The sequence below is a fragment of the Curcuma longa genome, unplaced genomic scaffold (genome assembly GCF_044706935.1).
Source record: "Curcuma longa cultivar G26 ecotype Majalengka, Jawa Barat unplaced genomic scaffold, ITB_CL_G26_1.1 utg509_np1212_2302976_RagTag, whole genome shotgun sequence".
NCBI lineage: Eukaryota > Viridiplantae > Streptophyta > Magnoliopsida > Zingiberales > Zingiberaceae > Curcuma > Curcuma longa.
Window position 1 is genome coordinate 1,544,967 of NW_027435603.1, and position 25,548 is coordinate 1,570,514.

General features: G+C 34.0%; 2 protein-coding genes across 2 annotated transcripts in view; one reads left to right on the forward strand and one right to left on the reverse strand.

The window, feature by feature from the left end:
- Positions 1 to 8,383, reverse strand: part of LOC141820584 (uncharacterized) — a 34,618-nt gene extending 26,235 nt beyond the window's left edge. The window contains exons 1-7 of the mRNA XM_074707917.1: positions 8,278 to 8,383; positions 6,910 to 7,580; positions 6,716 to 6,840; positions 6,516 to 6,610; positions 6,197 to 6,424; positions 5,205 to 5,295; positions 2,585 to 2,630 (exon numbers count right to left, since the gene is read on the reverse strand). Coding sequence (XP_074564018.1) covers positions 2,585 to 2,630; positions 5,205 to 5,295; positions 6,197 to 6,424; positions 6,516 to 6,610; positions 6,716 to 6,840; positions 6,910 to 7,493 — 1,169 coding nt within the window. The 5' untranslated portion in view covers positions 7,494 to 7,580; positions 8,278 to 8,383. The remainder of the gene's footprint in view (positions 1 to 2,584; positions 2,631 to 5,204; positions 5,296 to 6,196; positions 6,425 to 6,515; positions 6,611 to 6,715; positions 6,841 to 6,909; positions 7,581 to 8,277) is intronic.
- A 3,346-nt stretch (positions 8,384 to 11,729) lies between these two features.
- On the forward strand, positions 11,730 to 24,510 carry LOC141820552 (DNA-directed RNA polymerases IV and V subunit 2-like). Its single transcript, XM_074707880.1, has 8 exons — positions 11,730 to 12,181; positions 12,262 to 12,639; positions 14,242 to 14,448; positions 16,044 to 16,924; positions 18,150 to 18,441; positions 20,724 to 21,668; positions 22,458 to 22,729; positions 23,781 to 24,510. The coding sequence occupies exons 2-8, from the start codon at positions 12,265 to 12,267 to the stop codon at positions 24,280 to 24,282; spliced, it is 3,474 nt and encodes a 1,157-aa protein (XP_074563981.1). The 5' UTR covers positions 11,730 to 12,181; positions 12,262 to 12,264; the 3' UTR covers positions 24,283 to 24,510.
- Positions 24,511 to 25,548: the final 1,038 nt, after the last annotated feature.

Consider the following 25,548-nt stretch of genomic DNA (forward strand, 5'->3'; position numbering starts at 1 on the left):
TTAGGAAACAAAAGAGGTTAAATGATCTGAGTTTGCAGCTGGAAAATACGAATTTGAATATATTTAGTTATAGGACCTATCCATATAACTAGTTCTTTCGATATCTCCAAAGAAAGACATATTCTAGCATTAAACATATTCTATCCATATAAAAGCATTTGAAATTTTCATACTCAATTTGCAGGAGCAAACAAGGCAGTCAACAAAAGACAATTATGAAGAAGTGATTTCATTGCAAACATGTAGACAATTAAATACCATTCTATCTAAAAATAGAACCACTTTCCCTTCTTTATTTTTAACACGTAGGAATGTTATTTACATTCTATAAGGCAATTTGCTGAGACCCCTTGGTATTGATGCAGCACCAAAGGAAGGGATTTTACCTGTTCCTGGAAATAAATAAACTTCATCTCCACGGTTTTTGCATGAAGATGTTAAAGATGCATGTAACATCTTCTACATTCAATTACTAATAGAGACAAAGACAATTGTGATAATTATCGCATCAAATGGGAGAAGAAAATGAATTAGCACCTCAAACAACATATATTGTTACTCTTGGCATTCCCATTGCCATCATCTTTGTCCACGTTTTAAGCAATGAATGCAGTAGTCAGACTGGCATTCTTTCACAAGATCACAATGGTCAAAAAAAAAGAATCAAAAATCTTACATCCAAATGTCAACTATAAAAAACTCTACCATAACGGCACAAAAACAATTATCTAAACAATGTGAAATGTTAATAAATAAAAATTGTGTAAACAGCAATTACAAGTAAATTGAGGGAAAAGGTGCCAATGAACATAGGGACCAAATATAAAGGGGGGAAAATAAAAAGGGCTATTAAAACCATTCATAAACCTAGTAATTTTGCCCTATTTATGGATGCATATATGAATTTTCAATACGCATTGCAGAATTTAACATTAAATGCTACTGGTATTTGGTTCAAACCATGTCAAACTTAGAGTTATATTCCAGTGTTACAAACCACAAGAGCAAAATGAAAAATAAAATCAACAAAGCTAAAAAAAAAGAAACCATCCAATTATTTGTTCACTCATAATCTCAACCAGCAAATTTCTAATTGTACAAATTCCTACATCAAACAGATTTAGTTTCTTTGGCCAACTTAAAACAATATGCCAGTTGATATCCTCTAAAAGAATGTGTGTTTTAATCAAACTCAATACAGGAGTAGCAGTGCAGGCTCCAGTAGAAACAATTTTTTGTCATTAATATCCTCTCCATCTAAGTTACCAAGATGTTTTCCAGATATCCGATGAGCGGCTAATATAAAATTGGTTTCCTTAGATAAAGGTAAGGTTAATTAAAGTTTGAAGATTATCAAAACCAACATAAGAAAGCATATTACAAAATGTCAAGCTCAGTGCACAAAGCTCTTGCCAATGCGGGGTCCCAAGAAAGGGTTTATCATACGCAGCCTTATCCTATATTGAAAAAAGTTATTTCCGCAAGTCGTGACTACCAAGTCACACAACAACTTTACCATTGCGTCAAAAATCCCCATATTACAAAATGTCATACAAAGTTTAAAATTCCAAGCAATATCAAAGTTTCAAATTATGACCGAAATGATACGATTTCAGTATCATATTATGCCGTGCTGATACAGTTTCAGTACTTTTTTAAATATAAATATATTAATTAAAAAATATTTTTACTAATATTTGATTGTTATAGATGCTTACTATTAAACTATACTTTGGAGGTTAAACGATGTGTTCAAGTTTTAATATTATTTCTTGAAATGTTTGATGCTAAAAGTCAATTTAGAGTTAGCTAAAGTTCACCAAATAAATATGGCAGGATCAAGTAGGTTTAAACTGGATTTAATTTGAATTTATTTTGATTAATTTAAAATTAAACCAAATTTACATATACAATAATTTAATTCATAGTAGTATATTTTATAAGGTTAAAATTATATTATATTTAATTTTTTTATTTTTTCTAATAATTTGTTCTCACTATCTTAAAGAGGTTTATTTTTCTCTTTTTACCTCGTGGACAGATGGAAGGGAAAAAATTAACTATCTTTTAAGAGAAATTTTTTCCCCTGTTTATCTCGTGGACAGATGAAAGAGAGAAAAAATAACCACGTTAAAGAGGTAAAGAGATATTTTCTTCTATGTTCCCTCATGGCCGAATGAAGAAGGGGAAAAATCCGATGAAGAAGGAAAAAGACTAGATCAAGAAGGAAAAAAGAAGAAAAGAATTTAAATTAAATGTCGTAAATAAAAAATAAAAATAATTAAAAACGAAGGATGTCACGACCTCATGGCATCCTTCACAGCGCTACGAGGTCATGGCTTCCTCCACAACCTAGCGAGGTTATGATAGTGTTGGTCGGTAGGCGGGATGGAAAATTTTGCATGCACCGACTAGCATGGCACAGTAGTTTATACCATGATGTCAAGTTAATTGATGTCCATGCATAATCCAATGAAAACCAAGAACAACCAAATTATTTCAAACAATCTATTTAAGACTAGAAAAGACGCATTTTACACATATTTCAGTACTACGGAAAAAGGCTAAGAAACATAATAAGCACCTGCTATCAACTTGAACTGAAGCACCGACATACTTCACACGATCTCCTGAAATAGAAAATAGCAAAATGGACTAGTTATGCACAAAAATCTATTACTCCCAAAGCCCCATTAAATAAATTGGATAAGATACCAATATTCTTAACAGAATAATAAAAGCTATCAATAAATCCTGGTTTAGTAAATAGTCCAGATACAATGTACTAAATTCTAGCGAAATGCATCTAGAAATCAAGATCTCAAGTTACCTGAGTTAGGTAGATATAAAGGAAGATAACAAATAGCAGCCAGAACAAAACAATTATAAAACAGATATCTATTTAGTCATAATTGGCAAAAGTCAATAGGATAATAGTTTGTTATTTCTTTAATCTGACATTTGATTTTGGAATTGAATTCAGAAGACAAATAAAAGCCCAGGCAACAAGGATGAGATTGTTCCTTGTAAACTACAAGACCAAGATTGATGCAGACTAGGAATTGTTTTTCCTTTTAAATTTTAAATTGTAGTCAATTTTGGTAAAAGTTTGATATATTTTAATTTGATAGGAATATCGTTTAATCTATTTTCTAAGTTGTTGAGTTTGATTAAGTGGGTATTGCTTACCCAATTTTTATTCATATTTCCAATTTTGATTAGGTTAGAACCTTTAAAAAGGCCCAACCCCCGCTGTATTTAAGTTTTGATTAATAAGATTTCTTCTTTGATATACTCTATGTGAGAACATAGAGGTGTGTTTTTTCTTCATGAGATGATTATGCCCTTCGTTTTATCAATTTCGTCCAAGTTCTTATGTCATTCAATCTAGGTACTAGTTACCTAATCCTCCCACAATCTCTAGCCCCCTCCCCCTCAACACTTCTAGAGCATTTGAGAAGATACACTCATTTTGTATGTATTTATTGTGTTTATTCAATTTGCCTCTCACTTTTTATCTAACCATTTTCCCCTCATATTTATAAGGTTTGGACATGCAAGTTTCTTATTCCTAATCCATACACTATTCTTTTATATTCATCGTAAGCTTACTTCTTAATCTTTATGTTGACTAAACCTTAGGTTATTAATCCTTCTTCTCACCTCCTTATCTTTGTTGCATTCTCTTTTGATATTGTTGGATATAATGGCGTCATCTAAAGCAACGCCAAACTTAATAGTCCCAATTATCTCCTATAAGCAAGGACGCCTGAGATTCATGTTGCCTGTCATGGAAAGGAAAGTCATTTCACAATTCTAGCTCCAAACTAGAACGATGCTACTTAGTCACAATGAAGTACAAACTTTACATGGTTTTTCATAAAGTAGAATATCTACATTGCTACCGTGATGTTTCTCTCTATTCCTAAGAGGATATGGAAGGCTCCAGGATAGATGTGATACCAAGAGCAAAATTATCTTGTAGTGATGAGAAACATTAAGTTTTTTAACTTATACAGAATGGTAAGCTAATTTTCAAAATATTTGGCTACTCTTCGGGGTAAGTGGAATAAATTTTCCATTTAATCATCCTATCTCTACAATTCTCAAAAATCTGAAACACCCAAATGAAGAGTTTTAGATTTTAAATTTTTTATGTGGTTTTGCATATTCCCACAATGCCATTCAGCCACATTTGCAATATGGTCTTATGTAACCTTCATGTATACATGTAACTTCCATGTATACTTCTAAAGTTGTTCACAGTATTGGATGGCATCAAGGAAATGGACATGGACATGGTTCATTGTGGTCACATCAACCATCAGTCATTGTGAAAATTTTGGATGGCAATCTACAACAAAATCCATGTCACTACAAGTTCCTCTAACCCTGCTCCAACATCTTGTTTTATTTGTAGGCCAATTCAAAATACTTGGCTTCATCCACTTTTTGTCACTAATTTCCCTTAGTATCCATCAGCACTCTACGATACTATCAAAAAATCATGCTTTATAGTAATAAATGTGCATTTTTAAGATTTGTGATTGATATTAATGATTAGTCGCAATCATGAGTCTGATGGAGTCTATTACCTAATTGATTGATTTCTTCTAATGTTCTATACCCCTCATATCACTACTATTGGCATTGTTGTCTCAGTTATCCATTTGTTTCTATGTTTAACAAGGCATCAATTATAAAATCATCTATGTTTGTATTGCAGCAAAATTATGTTGTCCAGCACAAGAATCGACTATCGGTACAATAGATCATTGTCCAATTCATCTTTCTTATTGATACATGAACTATGATGTTTCTACCTTGCAATATCTTATTAAATATATTCCTTTGTGGGTAATTTAGTAATAGAAGTCCCTTCACATGTCTTTATCTGCAATAGTCTGTTTTTTCCTTTACCATTGAGGATTTTTTTTTATTGTTTGTGTTTTATGTTTTAGGACTAGAGCATGACATACATTAGCCATGACTGCTTATTGCATCATTCTTAAGTGGAAGAGTATATCAAGAAATGACATAATTAGACAACTTTTGTAGAGGAAAATTTAGAGCCTCAGAACTCATAAGATATGAAGAATGGACACTACAGTAAAGAAAATCACAAAAAGATGAAGCTAGAGATCTAATTAAAAAACTTCAAAAAGGTTTGAAGTAATAAACATAGCCAAAGATAGGATTATTGCCTTTCCTAAGCGGCCTTTTTGATTTCTCAGGTGGTGTAGCAGCATCTGAATCTTTTGACGTAGAGGCACTCTCAACTTCTCCAGCAACTCTCTGCAGTTAATAAAAAGGATAAAGATCTAAACTCAAAAATTTGATGATACCACCTAGAACTATGTACTCCATGATCAAGTAAAGCCAGATAGTTCGTAAATTAGAAACTAAAGTCACATATATATTCCTTAGGAAGTAAAACATGTGAAATATCTATGAATGATAGATAAAGAATTATATAAATCTCATACTTCAGTCCACCAAATCCTGACAATCCCTTTAGAAACTTTGTGTCTATCTTTATCTTATCAAGTACTAAGTTGGAAAATCACAAATGAGAAGATGGATTATAGCACCAACAAAAAATTGTTGGAAAGTGACAGCAGTAACAGTCATTTAAGCAAAGGATCAAATTTTTATACGAATTTTAAGTGTTTCAATATGTAGTTGTATGCCCCACCATTTTACTTAATCCACTTGGTTCAATGAATCATAGAGTTGGAGTCAAAACATTAACTTACACAAAGCTTAGCAAGGAAAAGAACAACATAAAGGAGGGAAAAAGGATGCTTGAATATGACATTGTTGAAAATCAATGATGCAGTCTAGGGATATGACCATCACAGTTTAGGTCAATAAGTTGGTAAGCCAATGTTTCTATTATACAGGAAGTATACAGTTTTTAAATTGTGTTGCTTTTCATCTAATTTGATAATAGATGCATTTTACTAAAGCATCAACTGATTTGTTATCAAAGAATATTGCAGCAAACACAACAGAAACCTTCCTCTACTTCTGGGAAGGTTTTTATTTTGCGATTACATAGTCTAGTATAAAATGAATGCTACAAAATGTTACCATCCAAACATTCATTAGAGAGAAAGGAAAAAAAATAAGCTTCTGTTTTTCAGAGGATCAGCAATCCTGCATGACAGCATGCAATCTTTTGTGGTTCACTTACCTTTGCGAATTCCTCAAGGCTACATGGCTCAAGCTTCTCGAGAGCCTCAACAGAAGCTTGTATATCATCGCTATCACTTTCACTTGATCCGTTTTCAATACTACTAGTCCATTCATCATTGCTTTCTGCATTTTCATCTTCAGCATCAGACTCAGATGTACATTCTTCTCCTGATTCCACATGACAATTATCTGTTTCCCTTTCAGAAGCAAATTCTTGACCAAAGCCCTGAATGAGAAACAAAAGTTGTTGGATCTCTCATAAATCATCAAAACCTTGGTCGAATGGTGTGAAAATATATAATATATGCAGCTCTTACATATGGAGTGAGAACATTGCTGTCGAGCACCAGTAGTGGAACCTGCAAATCCCGTGCCAGAGCTCTTACCATTCTTTCTCTCAGGAGCTCCGTTCCTGGAAGCATTAACCAGACTTCAATCATTCTGCATTCATAAATTGTTGTTGATGGAGAAAAGGGCAAAATTGTGCATGGATTGTTATTTTACTAAATCAAAAAACCTGGAAAACCCTGTAACAGTATCCTTCCAGTTGAAGAAATCAGCCGAGCACCATAAGACGATGCAAAATTTTTGTGTCTCAGATGAGAAGCAGCACATTCAACCAACAAATTTTTTGTGTGCTCCCTAGTAGGATAAAATAAAATATGTTAAAGCTCAAAAGATATCACCTAAAAGAATCTCAAAAAACCTTACCGAATATGATATGGGAACTTATCCCATGACACCTTGATATTTTCCCATGGAACAACCCTCCTCACGAATTCATTCTTGAATTGCTGTCGCTTAGTTAGAAAACGGGATTCTTTGATTTGACTATCAATTGACATTTTCTCACAACTAAGCCAATCAAGCTGGTCCTGTTCCCCAAGCCAAGCATGTTCAACACAGCGACTTGAATCAGAAATAGACTCTTCCTTGCTCGCTTTTTCCTTATCAAAGCTAGTGGCACTTTTAACAGGTACATGTTTGCCCCCACTGGCATCATTTCCATCACCTTCAGAACTGTAAAATCTACAGCACGTATATGACAAGCTAGGACTAAGCTTATTGCTTATTCTGACCTCTCTTCTCCATGAGGAAAGTGAAGTTTTGTCAGGAAGTGAAACTGAGCTAAACCGTCTAACAAGAGAATCTCTCAGTAGTGGATAGGTATAAATGTTACATCTGTCATTACAACAATGGGAGAAATCCCTTCTTATTAACCTGAACAAGTACCAATATTCTTGTCCTAAAGAACCCTGTTTGTGTATTCTAAATTTTAATCTCCTTGAAAACATTGTGATGTTATTCTATGGGTGCAAAACTAAGTGTGATCACAAACTCTATTGTAGATCAATATCAATCAGAAGCTCTGGGGAGGAAACCTGAACATGGAAATTCAAAAGTACATAAATAAACATAGTAGGTCGCCCTTGCTAAGTAGAATATAAATGTTTACCAAATGAACAAAAATTTCTTGTTTTCGCACACTGCATTATGACCAAAACGAGAAAAATTTGCTCATCGCATTAAGAAACCAACTTACACAAGTATAAATGGCTCATTTCACGCATGGATAAAATCGGCTCAGTAAGGATCAAGAAACGCAAGGAAAACAACCAATAAGCTACAAAACAGAAAGACAAAGGCAATGTGAGATAAAATCCCTTACTTCCTCAAAAATGGCTCACGGAAACAGAGGAGAAAGAGCAAAGATTATATAACGAACATGGGTACAGAGTTAGACAATAGGAATTTTCCCAGCATATTAGAAGGAGCGTCGTGACAAGTGCGTAAAAGGCATCTGTCCTGCCAGATGAAACATTTTTAGGGTTCCATCGGCAATCATCTATCTTGTTTTTCCCGATTCGGGGAAAGCAAGAAATCGGTAAGTATACAGTTTCAACTCAACAACAAAATAACGGGAAAATCATTATAAAAAAAACATCCACATAAATCTCTTCAGAAACTCAGAAAGTGTTGGATCAAAGTTTTCGTGTATTTCCAAAGAATCACAAAAACCAAACTTTGATACTCTTCGAACAAACCAACAGTGGCAATTCGCATAATACGTCAACTTACCTCAAAGTACTTGCCGAACTCAAGGCAGAGGGACGGGAGACAGCGGCCTGAGAGAAATAGGAGAAAGGGCATGCGAGCGCCGGGAAACGGTAGAAAGATTAGGTTACGTCTGAGGAGGAGGCAAACCGCAGTCCGACTTACCGCTGCATATCGTCGTTGTGCAATTTCAGAAATATTCAATTAAAAAAGTTAAATGAATATAAATATTTATTAATTCGTTAATTATTCATGTAGTTGAATTCGCTGCGGTCCAATATAAATTAAAAAATTATAATTAATTATAATAATAGAAAAAGATATGATCTAAATTAATAAAATAATAAATAAACCTAGTACAATCTTTAAATTTTTAAAATCTGATAAAAAAATTTAGATGTATAGTATAACATATACTGAAATATACGATCAATCGATCTAGTTTATTAAACATAACATCAATTGATAGGAGTTATCAAAGTTTGGTTTATTAAATATAAGTAGCGTTTTACATCGATTACATCTCACGCAAATGAATTATGTAAACGATAAATCGTAGGGAACGGTTTTAAAAAAACTTGTGCACAATTCACGTGCATATAGTTCAAAACCCTGATTGAAAATTTAAATCCAAAATTATTTTCAAAATGTTTTTTGAAAACTTAGAAAATAGTTTTTGTTTAAAGTATTGCAAAGTTGGACCTCATGATACCAATGTTTTCAAAGTTTCTACCTTTGTGTTATATTGAATCATAAAATTTAGTGATGTGATGGAAATACATTACTCTACATGTCATACAGAATAAAGTTATAAAATTGATTCATCTTTAATATTAAGAAATTCTAAGACTGTTTCATCTGAATAATAAAAAAAATATCTTAAAATATTTATTTTAAATGAATAATTCATAATTTTTTAAACAAATTAGAATGGGTATCTCATAATATTTCTAAATGTGTGTTAATATTTCAGAGATCAATTCTAGAAAAAGTTGTTCATACCTATGGGTACACGTATTTACACTTCAATCCTAATTTTTCTAAATCATTAAAGTTCTTCCTCACGCAAAATCTTAATTTGAGTGTCAGAGTAATTTGTCGGGATCCACTTCCAATGTCATTTTAACTCTCTTTTGAGTATTTTTCAAATCTCTTCATTTTTTTCGATAGATATATTTGAGGAGTGTGCACGTCAGTAGTTTGTGGATTGATGATTTAATCCTCCACGATATATTGATCAGAACATTTACTTTTATAAAAAAAATATTTTTCTATCATGTATTATGGTATAATAAGTGTGTTCATGCATTTTATATATTTGAGTAAAATAAATTTCCAAAATTCATAGTCAACTGAGTCAATAAGGGAAGTCGACTAGGTTGAGTTAAGCCGATTAAGTCATTCAGCTGACTATTTTACAAGATTAGAAAAGATCTCAAGATCTGACTCATATTACATCAGAGACGTAGATATTTATATCTTGCACCAAATTATGCAAATAGTAAGATTATAATTAATAGCTATTTTTAATATTTTATTTTCCTAATCTTTAGACTTTTTGTTTTATTTTTAATCAAACTCATATAGATAAAGCTAGGCGAATGGACAAAGCTTGAGTTCCTGGAAACCTTAGTTTGAATTCGGACACACTGTAGTTGGATTATTGAGCCAAGAAATAAGGGGCAAGGCAACACCACTAGCCTTCAGAAAGTGGCCTCTGATTTCGTTTAGCATTTCCAACAACTATTGGTCACTTCATCATCATGGTCTAGTGGTCTCACAAGAGCAAGGGCAAGTAAAGTCTCGAGTTGTCCCCGGGGGCAATGGTGCAACGGTAGGACATCCGGATTGTAACTCAGAGACTCGCGGTTCGATTCCCAGCTACGACGTATTTGCAGGAATTTTCCTCAAAATGGGGAACGCAATCAAAGGATGCTGGGCATCTGAATTGGCCGCCGTATGCGCTTCCCGATTTACTTTCGTGGTCGGTGGGAAACTTCCGTGGGACCGGGCCGACCACCCCAGAGATATGGCTACTGAGATTATCATTTTTTAAGTAAAGTCTCGAGTTGAGGTCTCACGAGTTTAGTCTTGAATGTGAGAGCTCTTGACAAGTGAAGTCCCAATACCTAGAGGTGAGTTCATAGAAATTGAAGTTTTGATGGAAAGCCTGGCAAGTGAAATCCCATAATAAGCTGTTAGAAATTTAACTCTTCAAATCGATTAATCCTAAATTTTTAAATAAATATAACATTATAGGAGCGTTGCAATGACTCTGATGATCCTCAAGTAAAGAGGTTGGCATTGAAGAAGGAAGGCCATGTTCATAAGTACGAGCCACCATTAACTCCCCTTCTTCAATTGTCTTCAATGCTGGTTCTTTGCTTTCACAGCTACAGAGCCATCAATCTTGCCACCAGTTCCAGTTAAATGCATCTCCTACCTCTTGTGCTCTTTAGGCATGCCATTAAAAGATTTAACCGTCGCACCGCGATAAGGTATCAGAGAATTAATGTAGCATTTAAATGCAGGAATAGACTGGAGCTTCATGAAGAGACTAATTAGCATGAAAAGGATCTGTAGAGTTCATCCCCTGTTGATCACACTGAGCTGGAGATTATGGCATTCTTAGAATACTTCTACCTCAAATCTTACGAGTCATGTGTCAAATGTATTGATGAACAGTTTTAAGTCGCGTGTGCATTTAAGAAGATAGTTATTGCTGTCAACTAATCTGGTGGGAATTAAAACTTGAACTAGTTAGCAGTAACAACAGTTGATAGTTAATAAAAATTCACGAGTACCAAAATGTTGAAAAAATAAAACTCTATAAATTGTTTAATAAATAAATTTGAGCATAATTAACTTTGACTCTATTGGCTTCTCCGATCATCTTTGGTGAACTCTGACCGGTTCAAGCATCCATCTACAACGTAATAGTACAGTGACAATTACTTCTGGGATGTAATTGAATTAGTTATGATGAAATATAATTATTGAAATAGATAAGGACCGAATTTCGATAAAATCGAGATAATGTCCTATTCCATTATGATCAATTGTAATTTATCGATTTACCTCATCATATATGATCGTGGGACTGACCGTATAAGGCCACTAGAATCACGGATTCTACTTTGTATAGAGATGTTGGAGTGACATATTTTATATTATATGGAACCGTTAAAATGATGAATTTTATATTTTATTATTAAAATAGTACAGTGACAATTATGCTTTAAGAGATCTCAAATATTTTGATTTGAATTTTAACTTTATAATAAAATGTTTATATTTTTAAATTTGTGAAAAAAAATTAGTACAATTAATTAATTCAAAAATTAAATATCTGACTTAATAAAAAAAAAAACAGGCCAGTTTAGCCTCAGCCTGCCTAAACCCCTCTGTACTTAAAAACCCCTCATGCTTCTCGCGAGCCTTCTGCCCCTTTTTGTTTTCCCCCAGCGCGTCAAATCGATTTCGTTTTCTTGGTAGTTTAGGGTTAGAGATCCTTTCTCATTCGTCTCTGATTCGCTATTCTCCGATCTCTGCATCGCGCACCGAGATGGCAATTCCTAACTCTGAGGGTTTCTTCCCGGCGGCGAGCTGCTTGCTCGGCACCCCCGAAGAAGAGAGAGAAACTATTTTGTGACTGTTGACAACCTAACCTCGCATCTCAAAGCCGACCATCCGCATTCTCGATTTCTTCATCTTCTGATGGATTGCCGCTTACAATCCTTGTTGATCAATCTGAGCGTAATCTACCACAGTTTTGATATCTGAACCTCGGGCCATCAAAAAACCCTCGGTACTTCGTGCATAGCTTCCCTCACGCTAACTAGGGTTCTGGGTTCCTCCTGCTACCCTTTTCGAGATTTCTGCTTCTCCGGCGTCGTTCTTTAAGGCATTGCCGTCTCCCGTGAGACAAGTAAATTGCCGCATTACTACCCTTTTTATCTATCTGCTGCTTGATACATCATTCTAGCTCATTTACTTTTACCGTCGCAGGAAATGGAAAAGGAGAGTGATTTGTGGACGAGGACCTTGGAAAAATTCTGCAAAGACGCCTCAAGGGCCTTCTTCAAAGAGTGGGGTCTTGTTAGCCATCAGATCAATTCTTACAACGATTTTATCGAACATGGCCTCCAAGATCTGTTTGACACTATCGGAGAAGTTGTCGTTGAACCAGGCTATGACCCATCCAAGAAAGGATCTGAAGGATGGAGACATGCTGCTATCAGTTTCGGGAAAGTCAGGTTTGAGAGGCCTGAGTTTTGGCCTGAAAGTAACGATGTGCAGGAGACCTCACTGAAATTACTGCCTAAACATGCTCGCCTCCAGAGCATGACATATTCTTCTCAGCTAAAAGTTGAAGTCAGAGTTCAGGTGTGTCTGTTTGCTTTTATTGTTGGTTGGTCTTGGATTTTTGTTGACTGTCAAGCTTCTTCACAACCGGAAGTCTTCACAGTCTACCAAATAGTTCTTATCGAGATTTTGTTTAGCTTGTTATTGTAAGCTGGGATGTCTTATATCACATCCTTTCCTTCATATTCGATTCTGATATTTTGACTAGAACATTGATTGATAGTTCAAATTATCTTACTTAATTTACTCTAAAGAAGATAAGAACCAATAAATACTACATTATAACTTGTAAGAAACTAATGATTTAATAATGCGCCATCACATTTTTTATGCTTCCCTTATGCTTCAGGGTCCCATACTAATGACATTTCTCCTTTCAGCAGGCTACTGTAACTCTTTTGTTCTTCATACAGTAAAAAAAACTATGTAGTTTGATGAATCCCATTTAATCTATCTATTGTGTAGCTATGAGATTTTTGTGCTTTATCAATGTATCAATGTGTTAATTTTGAACTAATAGTTTCTTTATGAAAATTTGATGTGCCACTGACTTACTGAGACATTTTTCTTTCACATTGAACTGTCAGCTATTGTAATGTATGTTAGATTTATTTTTCATGTTACTATGAAAGGTGAGGTAGATGACATGTAAGGTTCCAAATCTTGGTCCGATACCAACATCATGATGCATGCACAAACACCTATTCACCATCCTGTGTCAGTTCATCATTAGGTGATTTAAGCCAATGGTTATCTCACACTGCATGATTTACTTTTAGAACAGGAAATAATTAGTTATAGATCCATGAAGCAGTACTTACATATGCTGCCTTTCCTCAATATCTGTTTACCAAATGGTATGCTGCAATGTGGCTTTTTTCAAGTTGATATATTAGCCAAGGTTTGACTGTTCTAAGCTAGGGTTCGGTCCTCAGTCAGAACAATATATGCCAGCTGTGCTGGTGGCTACGCTGAGTGCTAATCTTAGGCAGAGGAGAGGAGGAAGCTGTGGTAGAGAAGTTGCATACCAACTTGAAGCCCTGTGGTGTTCGTGGACAGTTGTCATTGCTGAAGCTATTGTCTTGTGACTCGGAAGACATCATCTTGTGTAGACAACTGTTGTTGCATTGCAGATGCCCTAGTCTCATTGAAGTCACATTGCATAAGTCATCATGGACGTCTATCGCTTGGGTCGAGGAGGGCGGAATGAGATGTCCACGACACCACGAAAAATTTGCTTCATTTTTGTTCGTCTTGGAGAGTTTTGCATGTTTTTCAGTGAGTGTTATGGGATGTTTAGTCTGTGCCGGACAGCATAGAACTATATGGTATTAGCTAAATTTCATCAATCATCCAAATCATCCAAATAATTTGGAAAATTATTTCTATCTTGCCAGAAAATGATAACTTTTGGATAACATGGTGTGCTGCAAAATTTTGTGGTTTACGTCTTATAATGTGCACTTAGTCTTGGTAACTTTTCGTTATTTGCATAAACACTACTATTTTAATTTATTTTCTGTAGATTTATAAAGATTTTTTCTCAATTGAAAATCTCAATATTGTTCGCATTGCTTTTCCCAATTTCAAAAATAATTAGGATTTTCAATTGCATTTTTTTAGACGTATGTGCAAGAGAAAAATGACAAAGCCAAGTCTGGCAAGGACCTATATATTCAGAAAAATGTATTGGATGACACAAAAAGGGAAATCACCATAGGAAGGTTACCTGTGATGGTCAATTCAAACCTTTGCTGGCTGAAGACTCTTGGCAAAAGTGATTGCATCTTTGATTCTGGTGGTTACTTTTTGATTAAAGGGATGGAGAAGGTAATATTTAAAAATTGTTACTAGTTATTATTCATGCTATTTTATTTCTTATATTCTAATTTTGATATCACTTACTGTTTTCTTCTGATGTGGTACAGGAAATAACCTTAATCATTTATTGTCGGTGAAAAGAAACTATTGCTGTATTTATTCTTTTTCGAATAGTTCTTGGTATCTCTTCATCAAATGCTATCCATACTATGGAACATAGAATGGAAGCCAGTGTAGTCCATCTCAACTTGACATTTGACTATTATTAACTCTAGCTTCATTATAGTGCTTGAAATGTTATGACTGAACCCCAATTCAAATGTCTCTTGTTTTGCTAAATATTTTCTACCAAGGTTTGCATTAGATTAAGTATGACTATGATAATTGTTCAAAATTATTAATTATCAAAGTCAAAAATATTAATATAAGTGCTTAATGTGTTTGGTCTGTTAATGTATTTTCCAATTTTATTTTGAATTATAAAACATGAGAAGTGAAAATGATTTTCTCTTTTTCTACAATTTGAAATAGACTTTTTTGGTTTCAAAATTGCACTAGTATTCATGGAGATGAAAATTGTGATGGATTATTTGGTCAATTAATAATATAAATTTTAATAACCAAATAGTTTGTTTTTTGAATTCTAAAAATCTACCCAATATTTAGTTAATATTAAAACATAAACCGGAGTAATTTGTTTATTTAATATTCGATAATGTTACATAGTTTACATTATATATATAATCTAAGTATTTGGGCAATTAACATATATCAACAATAAAATGATATCATATAATACTAGTTTCATTTATATTGAAGTTTGTTGCTCTCATTTCACCTTTTGTACAAATGAAGATGAGATCTAGGTTTTTTTTTTGTTTATTACTTTTTATGGTCGATTTGTTCATTGTTTCATATTTGAACATCTCATTTCACTCAAATAGATGCCAATTTTATTTTTAGGAATTATTTCCTTTTTTAATTATAACAAAAGTTGAAACAAGTATCAAGGTCCAACCAACAAGGTCTAAGAGAGTTGGGGATTCAAGGAGCTTAACAGAGAATAGGTGGGTTTGAATGGAACTGAAAGAGGAGGAAGGTTATTCAAAAGAGATGGCTATTAGCTGTTTCCAGTCACTTTCCCATATCTAACATTTTGGGGCCTGTACTGCACACAATACTTGTACTGGTCAGCACTAGTTAAACAATGATGTTTTGCCCATGCTGACTTTGTACATTGAGACTATGTCATATCATATGTACAATTCGTGTCAGGCGCCACAACTCAAGAGCCCAGTAACTGGGCGGTTTAATTGTGTTAGTAGGCTTACATGCTTTGGAGGATTAGGCAGCTAAATTTGTATGATCCTTTACTTCAAATTTCTTCATAAATTTTCTGCTAAATTTAAGAATCTACACGATCTTACAAGTTTGACTAATCAATCTGCACCCAGACTTATTTCCCAAGCTTGACTAGTTTTATAGGTGACATCTGAATGTTTAGGTTGATTCAACTACATGCATTTTGTAAAATGTAAATTGCTACATTTCGCTGCTTCCTTGAGATAACTTGACATTTCTTTAACTTATGTTTCTTTTTGCAGACTTTCATTGCACAAGAACAAAGATGTTTATCAAGACTCTGGGTGGTAGATAAACCAGCTCCAACAGTTTCTTATTTGTCAGAAGTCAAAGCAAAAAGAATATATGTAAAACTTGTTGAAGCTCCCAAAGTTGAAGGGTTCAATGGAGGCAGACTTATTAGCTTCTACTTCTTCTTTGCCACAATGCCAATTTGGGTTATGTTTTTTGCTCTTGGTGCATTGTCAGATAAAGATGTTTTTGAAATGATTGATCTTGAAGGATGTGAGGCCGGTATGACTGACATAATATTAGCAACTATTAAGGATGCTGAAGAACAATTTGAGGGTTTCCGTAGCATAGATAAGGCTCGCCAGCACATAGATACACTGGTTAAGAATGCAAAGTACCCTCCTACTGAATCCTTCGATCAATATCTTTCTAAATATCTCTTTCCAAATATTTCTGGGCATAGGTCCAAAGCTCTTTTCTTAGGATATATGGTTAAATGTCTCTTACTATCTTCTGTTGGTAAGAGAAAATGTGACAACAAAGATGATTTTAGGAACAAGAGGTTGCACTTAGCTGGTGAACTTCTGGCTAGGGAGTTAAGGACACATGTTAGACATGCTGAGAGGCGAATGGTTAAAACTATGCAGAGAGATCTAAATGGAGATAATAGTTTGCAACTAATTGAGCGCTACTGGGATGCATCTATAATTACTAATGGTCTTAATCGGGCTTTTTCAACTGGTGCATGGACTCATCCATACAAAAAGTCTGAGAGGTCAGCTGGCATAGTGGCAACCCTTAGAAGAACCAATCCTCTTCAAATGATTTCTGACATGAGAAAAACACGTCAGCAGGTTTTATATGCTGGGAAGGCTGGTGATGCTAGATATCCGTAAGTCCTTTATTCTTGTTCATTTTTTTCTTGTATAAATTACAGGAATCAAAGAAGATATAATAGGGGATCATGTCCAATGGCGTAGGAGGATCATATAGTTGACCTCACTTAACGGGATAAAGGCTTAGTTGTTGATGTTTTATAAACTATAGGAATCAAAATGCAAGATTACATGGCCAAACAATTGTTATTTCCTTTTACTAGTTTGTTTCTATGGTTCATTGCAAGACAAACATATACAGTTTTTAAAAATATAATAATATGCTCTCAGTCTGTTTATTATTTCTTTGCAAGTTAGGTTACAAGGAAAGTTTGTCTTCGTATTCACATGTTCGATGCAGTTCACATTACACTATGACTTTACCTTTAAGAAAAGGAAATTAGCTGATATGAAATATAAATATTTTGATTTTTTCCCAATGTTCAGGTACAGGCAATGGATTTTGAACCTTTGAAGGCAAAACTGACCATAGTTTATTCTTTGTAGCGGGAAATACATTTTAAACTACAGGACCTTTCTGCTAAGAAGCACTAATTTTTATCATGATTACTAAACAAATTATCAGATATTTGGATGTGAAGTGGTCGGTGATTCATTTCTTCCAATTAGCTTTAGACGATTTTGTTCAACCTGTAGTTATGAATTGTTGCTTAGATTTGCTAGAACGGTGTTTGTCATGTCCCTTCTGTTTGATGATAAAGACAAAAGCCTGTGCTAACAGTTTATTGGATACTTGTGCGCACACACACATTATACTGCATAATTACATACCAATATTTTTTCAGTGTTGCAATTTTGTTGTGTGAAAATACCTCGTCATTTGCATTTGTATGGATTGTAGCAATATAATTTCCTGGAGAAAATGGTGAAACTTATTCTAGATGCATGTGCATTTTTCACTGTTAATTTTGATAGTCTCATTGCTAATCCCAAAAGCTCAAAGTTTTTATGAAAGAAACAATGTATACACTTATATTCTTAGCAGTTTCCAGATAATTACTTATGTGCATCACTTATTTCAATATCATTCATTAGTGTTTTTTGGGGTTGGGGGGTGGGTGGGTAAGATGCTCACATAAGTTACAGAGCAATATCTATGCTGTCTATTTAATTTCCTATCTAGCCATGATGCTACGAACTTCATCTCTATTCTGGGTATTTAGTTCTTTTTCTTTGATTTGAAATTATCTTATGCATAATTCTTTCACATGCTACTTGCAGAAATCCATCGTACTGGGGGAAATTGTGTTTTTTATCAACACCAGATGGGGAGAACTGTGGGCTTGTCAAAAATTTAGCTGTCACAGCTGTTGTTAGCTCTAAAGTATTGCAACCTAGTGTTGATAACTTAATGGAATGTGGAATGAAAAAACTGGATGAAGTATCTCTAGAATCAATGAGAAAAATGGGTAAAGTATTTCTGAATGGTGACTGGGCTGGAGTTTGTTTGGACATGAGCTCATTTGCTGATAGACTCAGATGTATGCGTCGTGGCAAACTAATCGATCCCCAGGTCAGTTGTTATTTTGTATATTTTGAGTGAAATATTTAGGAGGCAATATGTTTCTATCGCATGATGGTTTGTAAGGAGAGTTATGTGTTCCAAAATTGAGGTAATTGAATTGTTTTTCATTACATATGCTATGTAGTGAAGTAGTTCCTGCTCGACAAGATAACAAATCCTTGTGTTAATTGGGGCACTATTTATTTCTAGTGATAGTCTCAATATTTAATAGGGGAGCTTTGGCACAAATTGTTGTCGTGTGACCTTGTGGTCACGAATTCGAATCGCGGAAACAACCTCTGGCAATGCAGGGTAAGACTACGTATAATAAATCCAATGTGGTTCGACTTTTCTTTGGGACCCCGCATTGGTAGGAGTTTCGTGCACTGGACTGTCCTTTTATAGCCTCATTGATCATTTATGTTGGTACAATTTAACCATGATTATTACAATCAACATAGGGATCAGGGCCAAATGGTAAAGAAAAACTTAAATATTAGTCATACTAGATTAGTGAAGCCTAATTCGTTAGAAAAATAAAAAATAGTTTCATATATTTGATAATGAATTGTTGTAAATATAATAAAGATGCACATTATGTATAATCAACAACATATATTATAGATAATAAATGCCAGACTTAATAAGTGTGACGAGTAATTATCATTTGTTTATTTAGTTGGCATTTTAAATTATTTTTTCTCATAATTTTCAAATACCATCGTTCATTAAAAAAAATCTAAAATTCCCACCGTATCACTAGTTTCTTATTTAATTTGATTGTCAGCCATAGAAAATATACCATAATTAGCATAACTACTTTATGCGCGCGCTAATTTTTATCATAATCATTTATCACATAAGCATAACTACATTTTTATGATCATCATTTATCACGTGATACTTTTATTGTTAATTTGTCACATCGATTTACTTTATAAGTGTCATCACCAATCCCTTAGGATCAACATTGTGTTAGGAAATACTATAACTACCATTGGATATATGAAAAATAAGAGATAAACTTCACTACCCTCTGGAAGATGAGCTTAGATTCATCAAACTAAACTTGATCGTTTTTAATAATTTAGTGGAAATTCTTCATGCATTTCTAAATCTAGAAATAACATATATCTCATATCTAGAGAAAAATCAAATTATTATGAAACATGATAACCTTATTTTTGACAGACAATTAGATCCAATTGTATTTCTAGATTGATTAGATGGCATTGGAAATAATTTTGACTAACATAACTTGACTCTTTGAATGAGAACAATTTTCCAACAATAAGCTCATAGGAGCCATGATGGAATTTTAGCAAAGTGTTACCATTAGATGATACCAGCAGAATCCATCACATATTGGTTTGCAAAAAATGTGAAAATTGGTGGAAAAATATGTTCCACCATATTTTAAGATATGATTACTTAATAAATTTGGAACACAAAAATCTTAACTAAATTTATAGACAACATCTAAGACTTTAATTCACTTATAACCAATGAAAATTTAGTTAAAATAAAAGAGTTGTCCTGAAAAAGACCTCTTTATGATTCGACCCTAGGAAATGCCTTAGATGTCATTTTAGAAAAGTTCCGAATAACAACTTAGATAAACCCCTTGTTGATGGGATTTTAGAAGAACCTTTTGTCGATTCGATTCCTTTAGAAAACAACCAAGACTTAGTCCCACAAATTGATTAAAGGGAAGCCAAAAGAGAAAAATGAATAAAGCAAACATTTTGAAAGAAATGAAATACATAAATTTAACTTATCAATTTGTTTAAGCATTAATTTAATTTTCAAATTGGAGGTATTAATTTGTGAGAAAAAAATTGGAGGTATTAATTTTCTAAGGAAGTTACTACAGTGAAAGGTGGAAAACATGCAAAAAACACCATAAAATTTGTTATAATTATTTGATGGCAGCCTTATATAAATCATTTTCTTAATTTGTAATTTAATTTGGTTAATTTTTCAGGTAATATATAGTAAACCAACACTTTGGCTCTGTTGTTAATCCTGCATGTACAATGTTTTTATTTCTTCCTAAATCATGCTAGTGCATTATGTAGTTTATCTTTTTCAAATGGCTAGTGCTAGGATTGCACTGTACCTATAACCATGTTATATTTTTTCAATGAAATCATCCCATTTTACATGCCAAGAAAATCTACTAATTTAGCTTATTTTTCTTGTGTTTTATCTTGTTTTTGCAGATATGATTCCTTTACTTGATCATTCAATTTTTTTTGGATGTTGCCCATGATATGCTTCCTTTTACACAGGTTGAAATAAAAATAGACAAACACCAAAAGGAAGTCCGTATATTTACTGATGCTGGGAGAATTCTAAGACCTCTTTTGATTGTAAAAAACTTAAAGAAAATTAGGGAGCTGAAAGGAGGAGCCTGCTTGTTTTCATATCTCATGGAGCAGGAAATCATAGAACTCATTGGCGTCGAGGAAGAGGAAGATTGCCAAACTGCATGGGGAATCAAGTATCTTTTTGCAGCTAATGAAGGGAGTTCTGTGAAGTACTCCCATTGTGAGCTTGATCCATCCTTCTTATTAGGTTTAAGTTGCAGTATTACTCCTTTTGCTAACCACAACTTTGCAAGAAGAGTTTTGTATCAGGCTGAGAAGCACTCTCATCAGGCAATTGGCTTCTCCACAGTAAATCCAAGTATTAGAGTTGACACTCTTTCTCACCAACTGTATTATCCTCAGAAACCTCTTTTTAGAACAGTAGTATCTGAGTGCCTTTTTAGCACTAGTTCTTCTGATGGCAGAAAAGATACCATTGCTAGACCGGAATATTACAATGGTCAAAATGCTATTGTGGCAGTCAATGTTCACCAAGGGTTCAATCAAGAGGATTCATTGGTCATGAATAAGTCTTCTCTCGACCGTGGAATGTTCCGTACTGAACACTTCAGGAGTTACAAAGCTGAGGTTGAAAATAAGGTTCTTTCTAAACGTCTAAAGCTGAAGGAAAAAGTAGATTTTGGTAAAATTGATAGTAAAAAAGGGCGCGTTGATAGTCTAGACGATGATGGTTTTCCCTATGTTGGTGCGAGCCTACAAAGTGGTGACATTGTGATTGGTAAGGTGGCAGAGTCAGGAGAAGACCATAGTATCAAACTAAAACACACTGAAAAAGGGATGGTCCAAAAAGTAGTGCTTTCTGCAAATGATGAAGGAAAGAACTTTGCAGTTGTTACTTTGAGACAGGTTTGTTATTGAGTTCCTCTTCGCATGTTTCTGTTTTTAACATCAACCATAAAATTGCAAGGCCTTCCAAAGAGTTACATGGAAATTGAACGATCTATCTCATGAAAATATCTCTTAATATGAATAGCAATTTATAGATAGTATTGTTTTATCTTTATGTTTATTCACTTGGGAATAGATTGTTGTTTTCTTTATTTTGCTAATACTGTCTTATCTAGAGTCATCTGAGTTTATCATTAAATATTTTATGTCCTCACCCCTTGAGAATCTTACCTTCAAGTGCTAGATAAAAATCTAAAATATGGTACTATCAAATTCTTTTTGTGTGTTTCTCAAACAATTGCTTTCTCTGAGATTCTAGAAATGTGGTTCAACTATCGTAAATAATTAGTTGGATATTATGTTGTCAAGTTGAAAATTTGATGTAGAAAGAGACATTCATATATTTATATGATCATTGTGTAGATTATGAATGAAACCTTCTGAGATAGTTCACAAACCACACGTTAATTATGGATTTGAATAGTGGGCAGTCAATAGAAAACTCCACAAAATCTTGATGAGATGGAACTTAACATTTTTAGTTTTAAGACAAGGCTGCCTCCATTTTTTTTCATCCAACATATATCAGCTTTGTGGCAAGTTATAGTTATTTACAGTTAATGATATCCAACTTTAGTCTCTCTTAGACTTTTTCTGTTTGATTGATACTTTTCCCATTTGGTTTTCCTGTTTAGGGACTTGATTGCTTGTCTTTAAGATCTTTATTTAGCTTTCTCTTGTATGCAGGTTCGATCACCTTGTTTAGGGGACAAATTTTCTAGCATGCATGGTCAGAAAGGTGTTGTTGGTTTCCTGGAAACACAAGAGAATTTTCCTTTCACATGTGAAGGCATAGTTCCAGACATTGTCATAAACCCTCATGCTTTTCCAACTCGGCAGACTCCTGGTCAGCTTCTTGAAGCTGCATTGGGAAAAGGAATTGCATGTAGAGATTCTACAAGATATGCTACGCCATTCTCGACTGCTTCAGTTGATGACATTGCAGATCAGTTGCACAGGTTGGTAACACATTCAAGAACTTAAGGATCTTGCTCCGTCTATTTACCAAGTTTAAGACTGTTCTCGAAGAATATCTTTTGGGGATTCATTTAATGTATCTCAGCTGAAGCCTGTTGACAGTCAACATGTGGAGACCATCTTAGTTGTCTTTTATTGAACCTTGTGCCTTTTAAATTCAGTATCTTGACTTGCGCATAACATGTATTTGGTAAATAATACTGAATAAAATTAGGTTAAAATTGGTTTAGTTTGATGAGTAAAAAATTAGTCACTTTTTGATGATATGAAATACTAGGTGTTGTAGATTTGACTTATTTGACCCTTTAGATTCAAAGAAACTATCCTTAAATATTTACTTGAAGCGCAAGTCCATTCGTCATCTTAATTCGATTAGGTTGATTGATTGGGTTTATGTTAGTTTTATGACTGCTTGAGTGTATTCCTTTAGGTGACATTGGATTCCACAGGAGTGATTGTTACAATGTGTTCAATCTAGCACCAATAGATGACTTTTCTGACTTCTGAGATCATTTTGGAATCAAATGACTACATAATCTAAATTATTATTTTATTTTAGGCTAATGTGAAAGTGCATTAACACGATTCTAGTTCTTTATTATGACTTTGGTTGGAAAGAAGCAAACACCTGAGTTTGGCTTGCAACAGTTGATCTACTATATAGATGTATGGTATATTTTATTTTTGTTCTCTACAATGTATTGTGGCAAAACATTAATAGTTTGTTGCTCTTTCTGAGTACTATATTGTTCATAAAATTTTATAGAACTTTCAGTAGTTGAACTTTCCATCATGGGTTTGATATCTTTCATCTCATCATGTCTCTGTTGATGTGAGAAGAAATACAGTTTTTTTTTTTTTATCTAAATATGCCCAGGAATTAGTTATGGTTCCAACCATATATTAAGGGTGAGGATGATTGTATATATAGTTAAAAGTTTTGCTTGCCAACGATAAAATTGTTTGTTCTATTCATGGCAAAGAAATTCCTCATTCTAAGCAACTTTTATTTTGCATCCTGATAAATTTCAGGTCTGGCTTCTCTAGATGGGGTTCCGAAAGGGTTCTAAATGGTCGGACTGGTGAAATGATGCGCTCTATGATCTTCATGGGTCCTACTTTCTATCAGCGTTTAATCCATATGGCTGAAGATAAGGTAAAGTTCAGGAATACTGGACCAGTTCACCCACTGACAAGGCAACCTGTAGCAGACCGCAAGAGGTTTGGTGGAGTAAAGTTTGGAGAGATGGAGCGCGATTGTTTGCTTGCCCATGGGGCAGCTGCCAACCTTCACGAGCGGTTGTTTATGCTCAGTGACTTCTCTCAGATGCACATCTGCCAGAAATGCCACCGCGCTGCCAATGTTATCTTGCGTCCTGTGCCAGGAGGCAAGAAGATCCGTGGTCCATATTGCAATTTTTGCCAATCCGGAGAGAACATTGTCCGAATCAACGTGCCCTACGGTGCCAAGCTACTGTACATGGAGCTTTTTAGTATGGGAATTTGTCTCAAGTTCGAGACGGAGCTATGTTGATGAAACTTTGCTTCTGTATCTGGTTTTGTCTTATCATGTGCAGTTGTGTGACACAGATCTCATGTGGCTAAACCTAACTAATATGTAGTTTTTTTTCCCTTCGTTAGGTTTCATGATCCATTATGTCTCGAATGACAAATCTCTGTCTAGACTGACATTAGGCATTGCTTAACGGTGTTGTTACTGATCTCATTTTGCTGCATTGTAAATATTCCTCGGGCTGATCCCCTGTGCTTTGTTTTATAAGTGTTTTTTTTTTTCTCTTGAAAATCCTTGCGCAGATTCCCTGCATATTTTTTTTTAAATATAAAATTTGAGGGAAAAGTGCATTTTAATGTTCTATATCAGAAAAAATTTATGAAAATTTCAAGGTAGTATGATAGAAAGTTCAAGTTAAAAAATGTTGAAATTTTTGATGCATTAAATATGTTGTAGCACAATTTGATGGTGATTGTCGTTCAAAAGTGCTTCAAATGGGTGTAAATGAATGGGGTAAGTAATGATGGAACAAGAGTAATAACACATCTAAGGATAATTATGAAACAAGAGTAATAACACATTATAAGTAGATCCCACTACGGGCTAGGTTTGAATCAGATCCAATCTGAATTCATAATCGGGTCAATGAGTCGGTTACTCGTTGACTCGGTTAAATGGGTCAGAAATGGAATCAGTTGGTTTGGGATTGAGTTGGATCCGTGAACAAGTGGTTTGAATTGTCAATCCAATGATTTTATTTGAGTGGAATGTTGGAACCATGGATGTTTTTTTACCATTGGTTGAATTTTTTAAAAGGTGGAAATTATTTGATTTTTTTTTATCAATGATTATAATTTAGTAGATGTTATTCTCTAAACTCACAAATGGATCCATTTTATTATTTTTACATCATCTAAAAGCATTTATTATTTATGTGTGTTAATTACCGAGAATTTGAATTTATTTTTTATTGTTTTATTCATAATTCATCCTCTAGCGCCATATAAATTAATCATGACATCTAGCTAAATTAAATGAAGGCACATGATTAAATTAAATGAAAATATCTAATTTGATTAAATAAAGATACATTTTGATGCAAAAATATAAGCTAAATAAAAAAAATGCAAAGTAACTAAAATCATGCAAGTAACTAATTCTGTCTTCTAATCTGACGGACAGAAAACATGACAAGTGGTCAAATAACTGGATGGCGTGAATTGGACGGTGGATGTAACCCACAAATAATCCATCCGCTGTCCACCCCATGACACCAAACACCTGATC

Bases quoted from the DNA above. Each gene is read 5' to 3' on its own strand.
- LOC141820552 (XM_074707880.1), top strand. From the start codon at position 12,265: ATGGAAAAGGAGAGTGATTTGTGGACGAGGACCTTGGAAAAATTCTGC. The intron at 14,449-16,043 runs GTAATATTTAAA...TTCTTTTTGCAG, and splicing joins TGATTAAAGGGATGGAGAAG to ACTTTCATTGCACAAGAACA. The intron at 16,925-18,149 runs GTAAGTCCTTTA...TGCTACTTGCAG, and splicing joins GCTGGTGATGCTAGATATCC to AAATCCATCGTACTGGGGGA.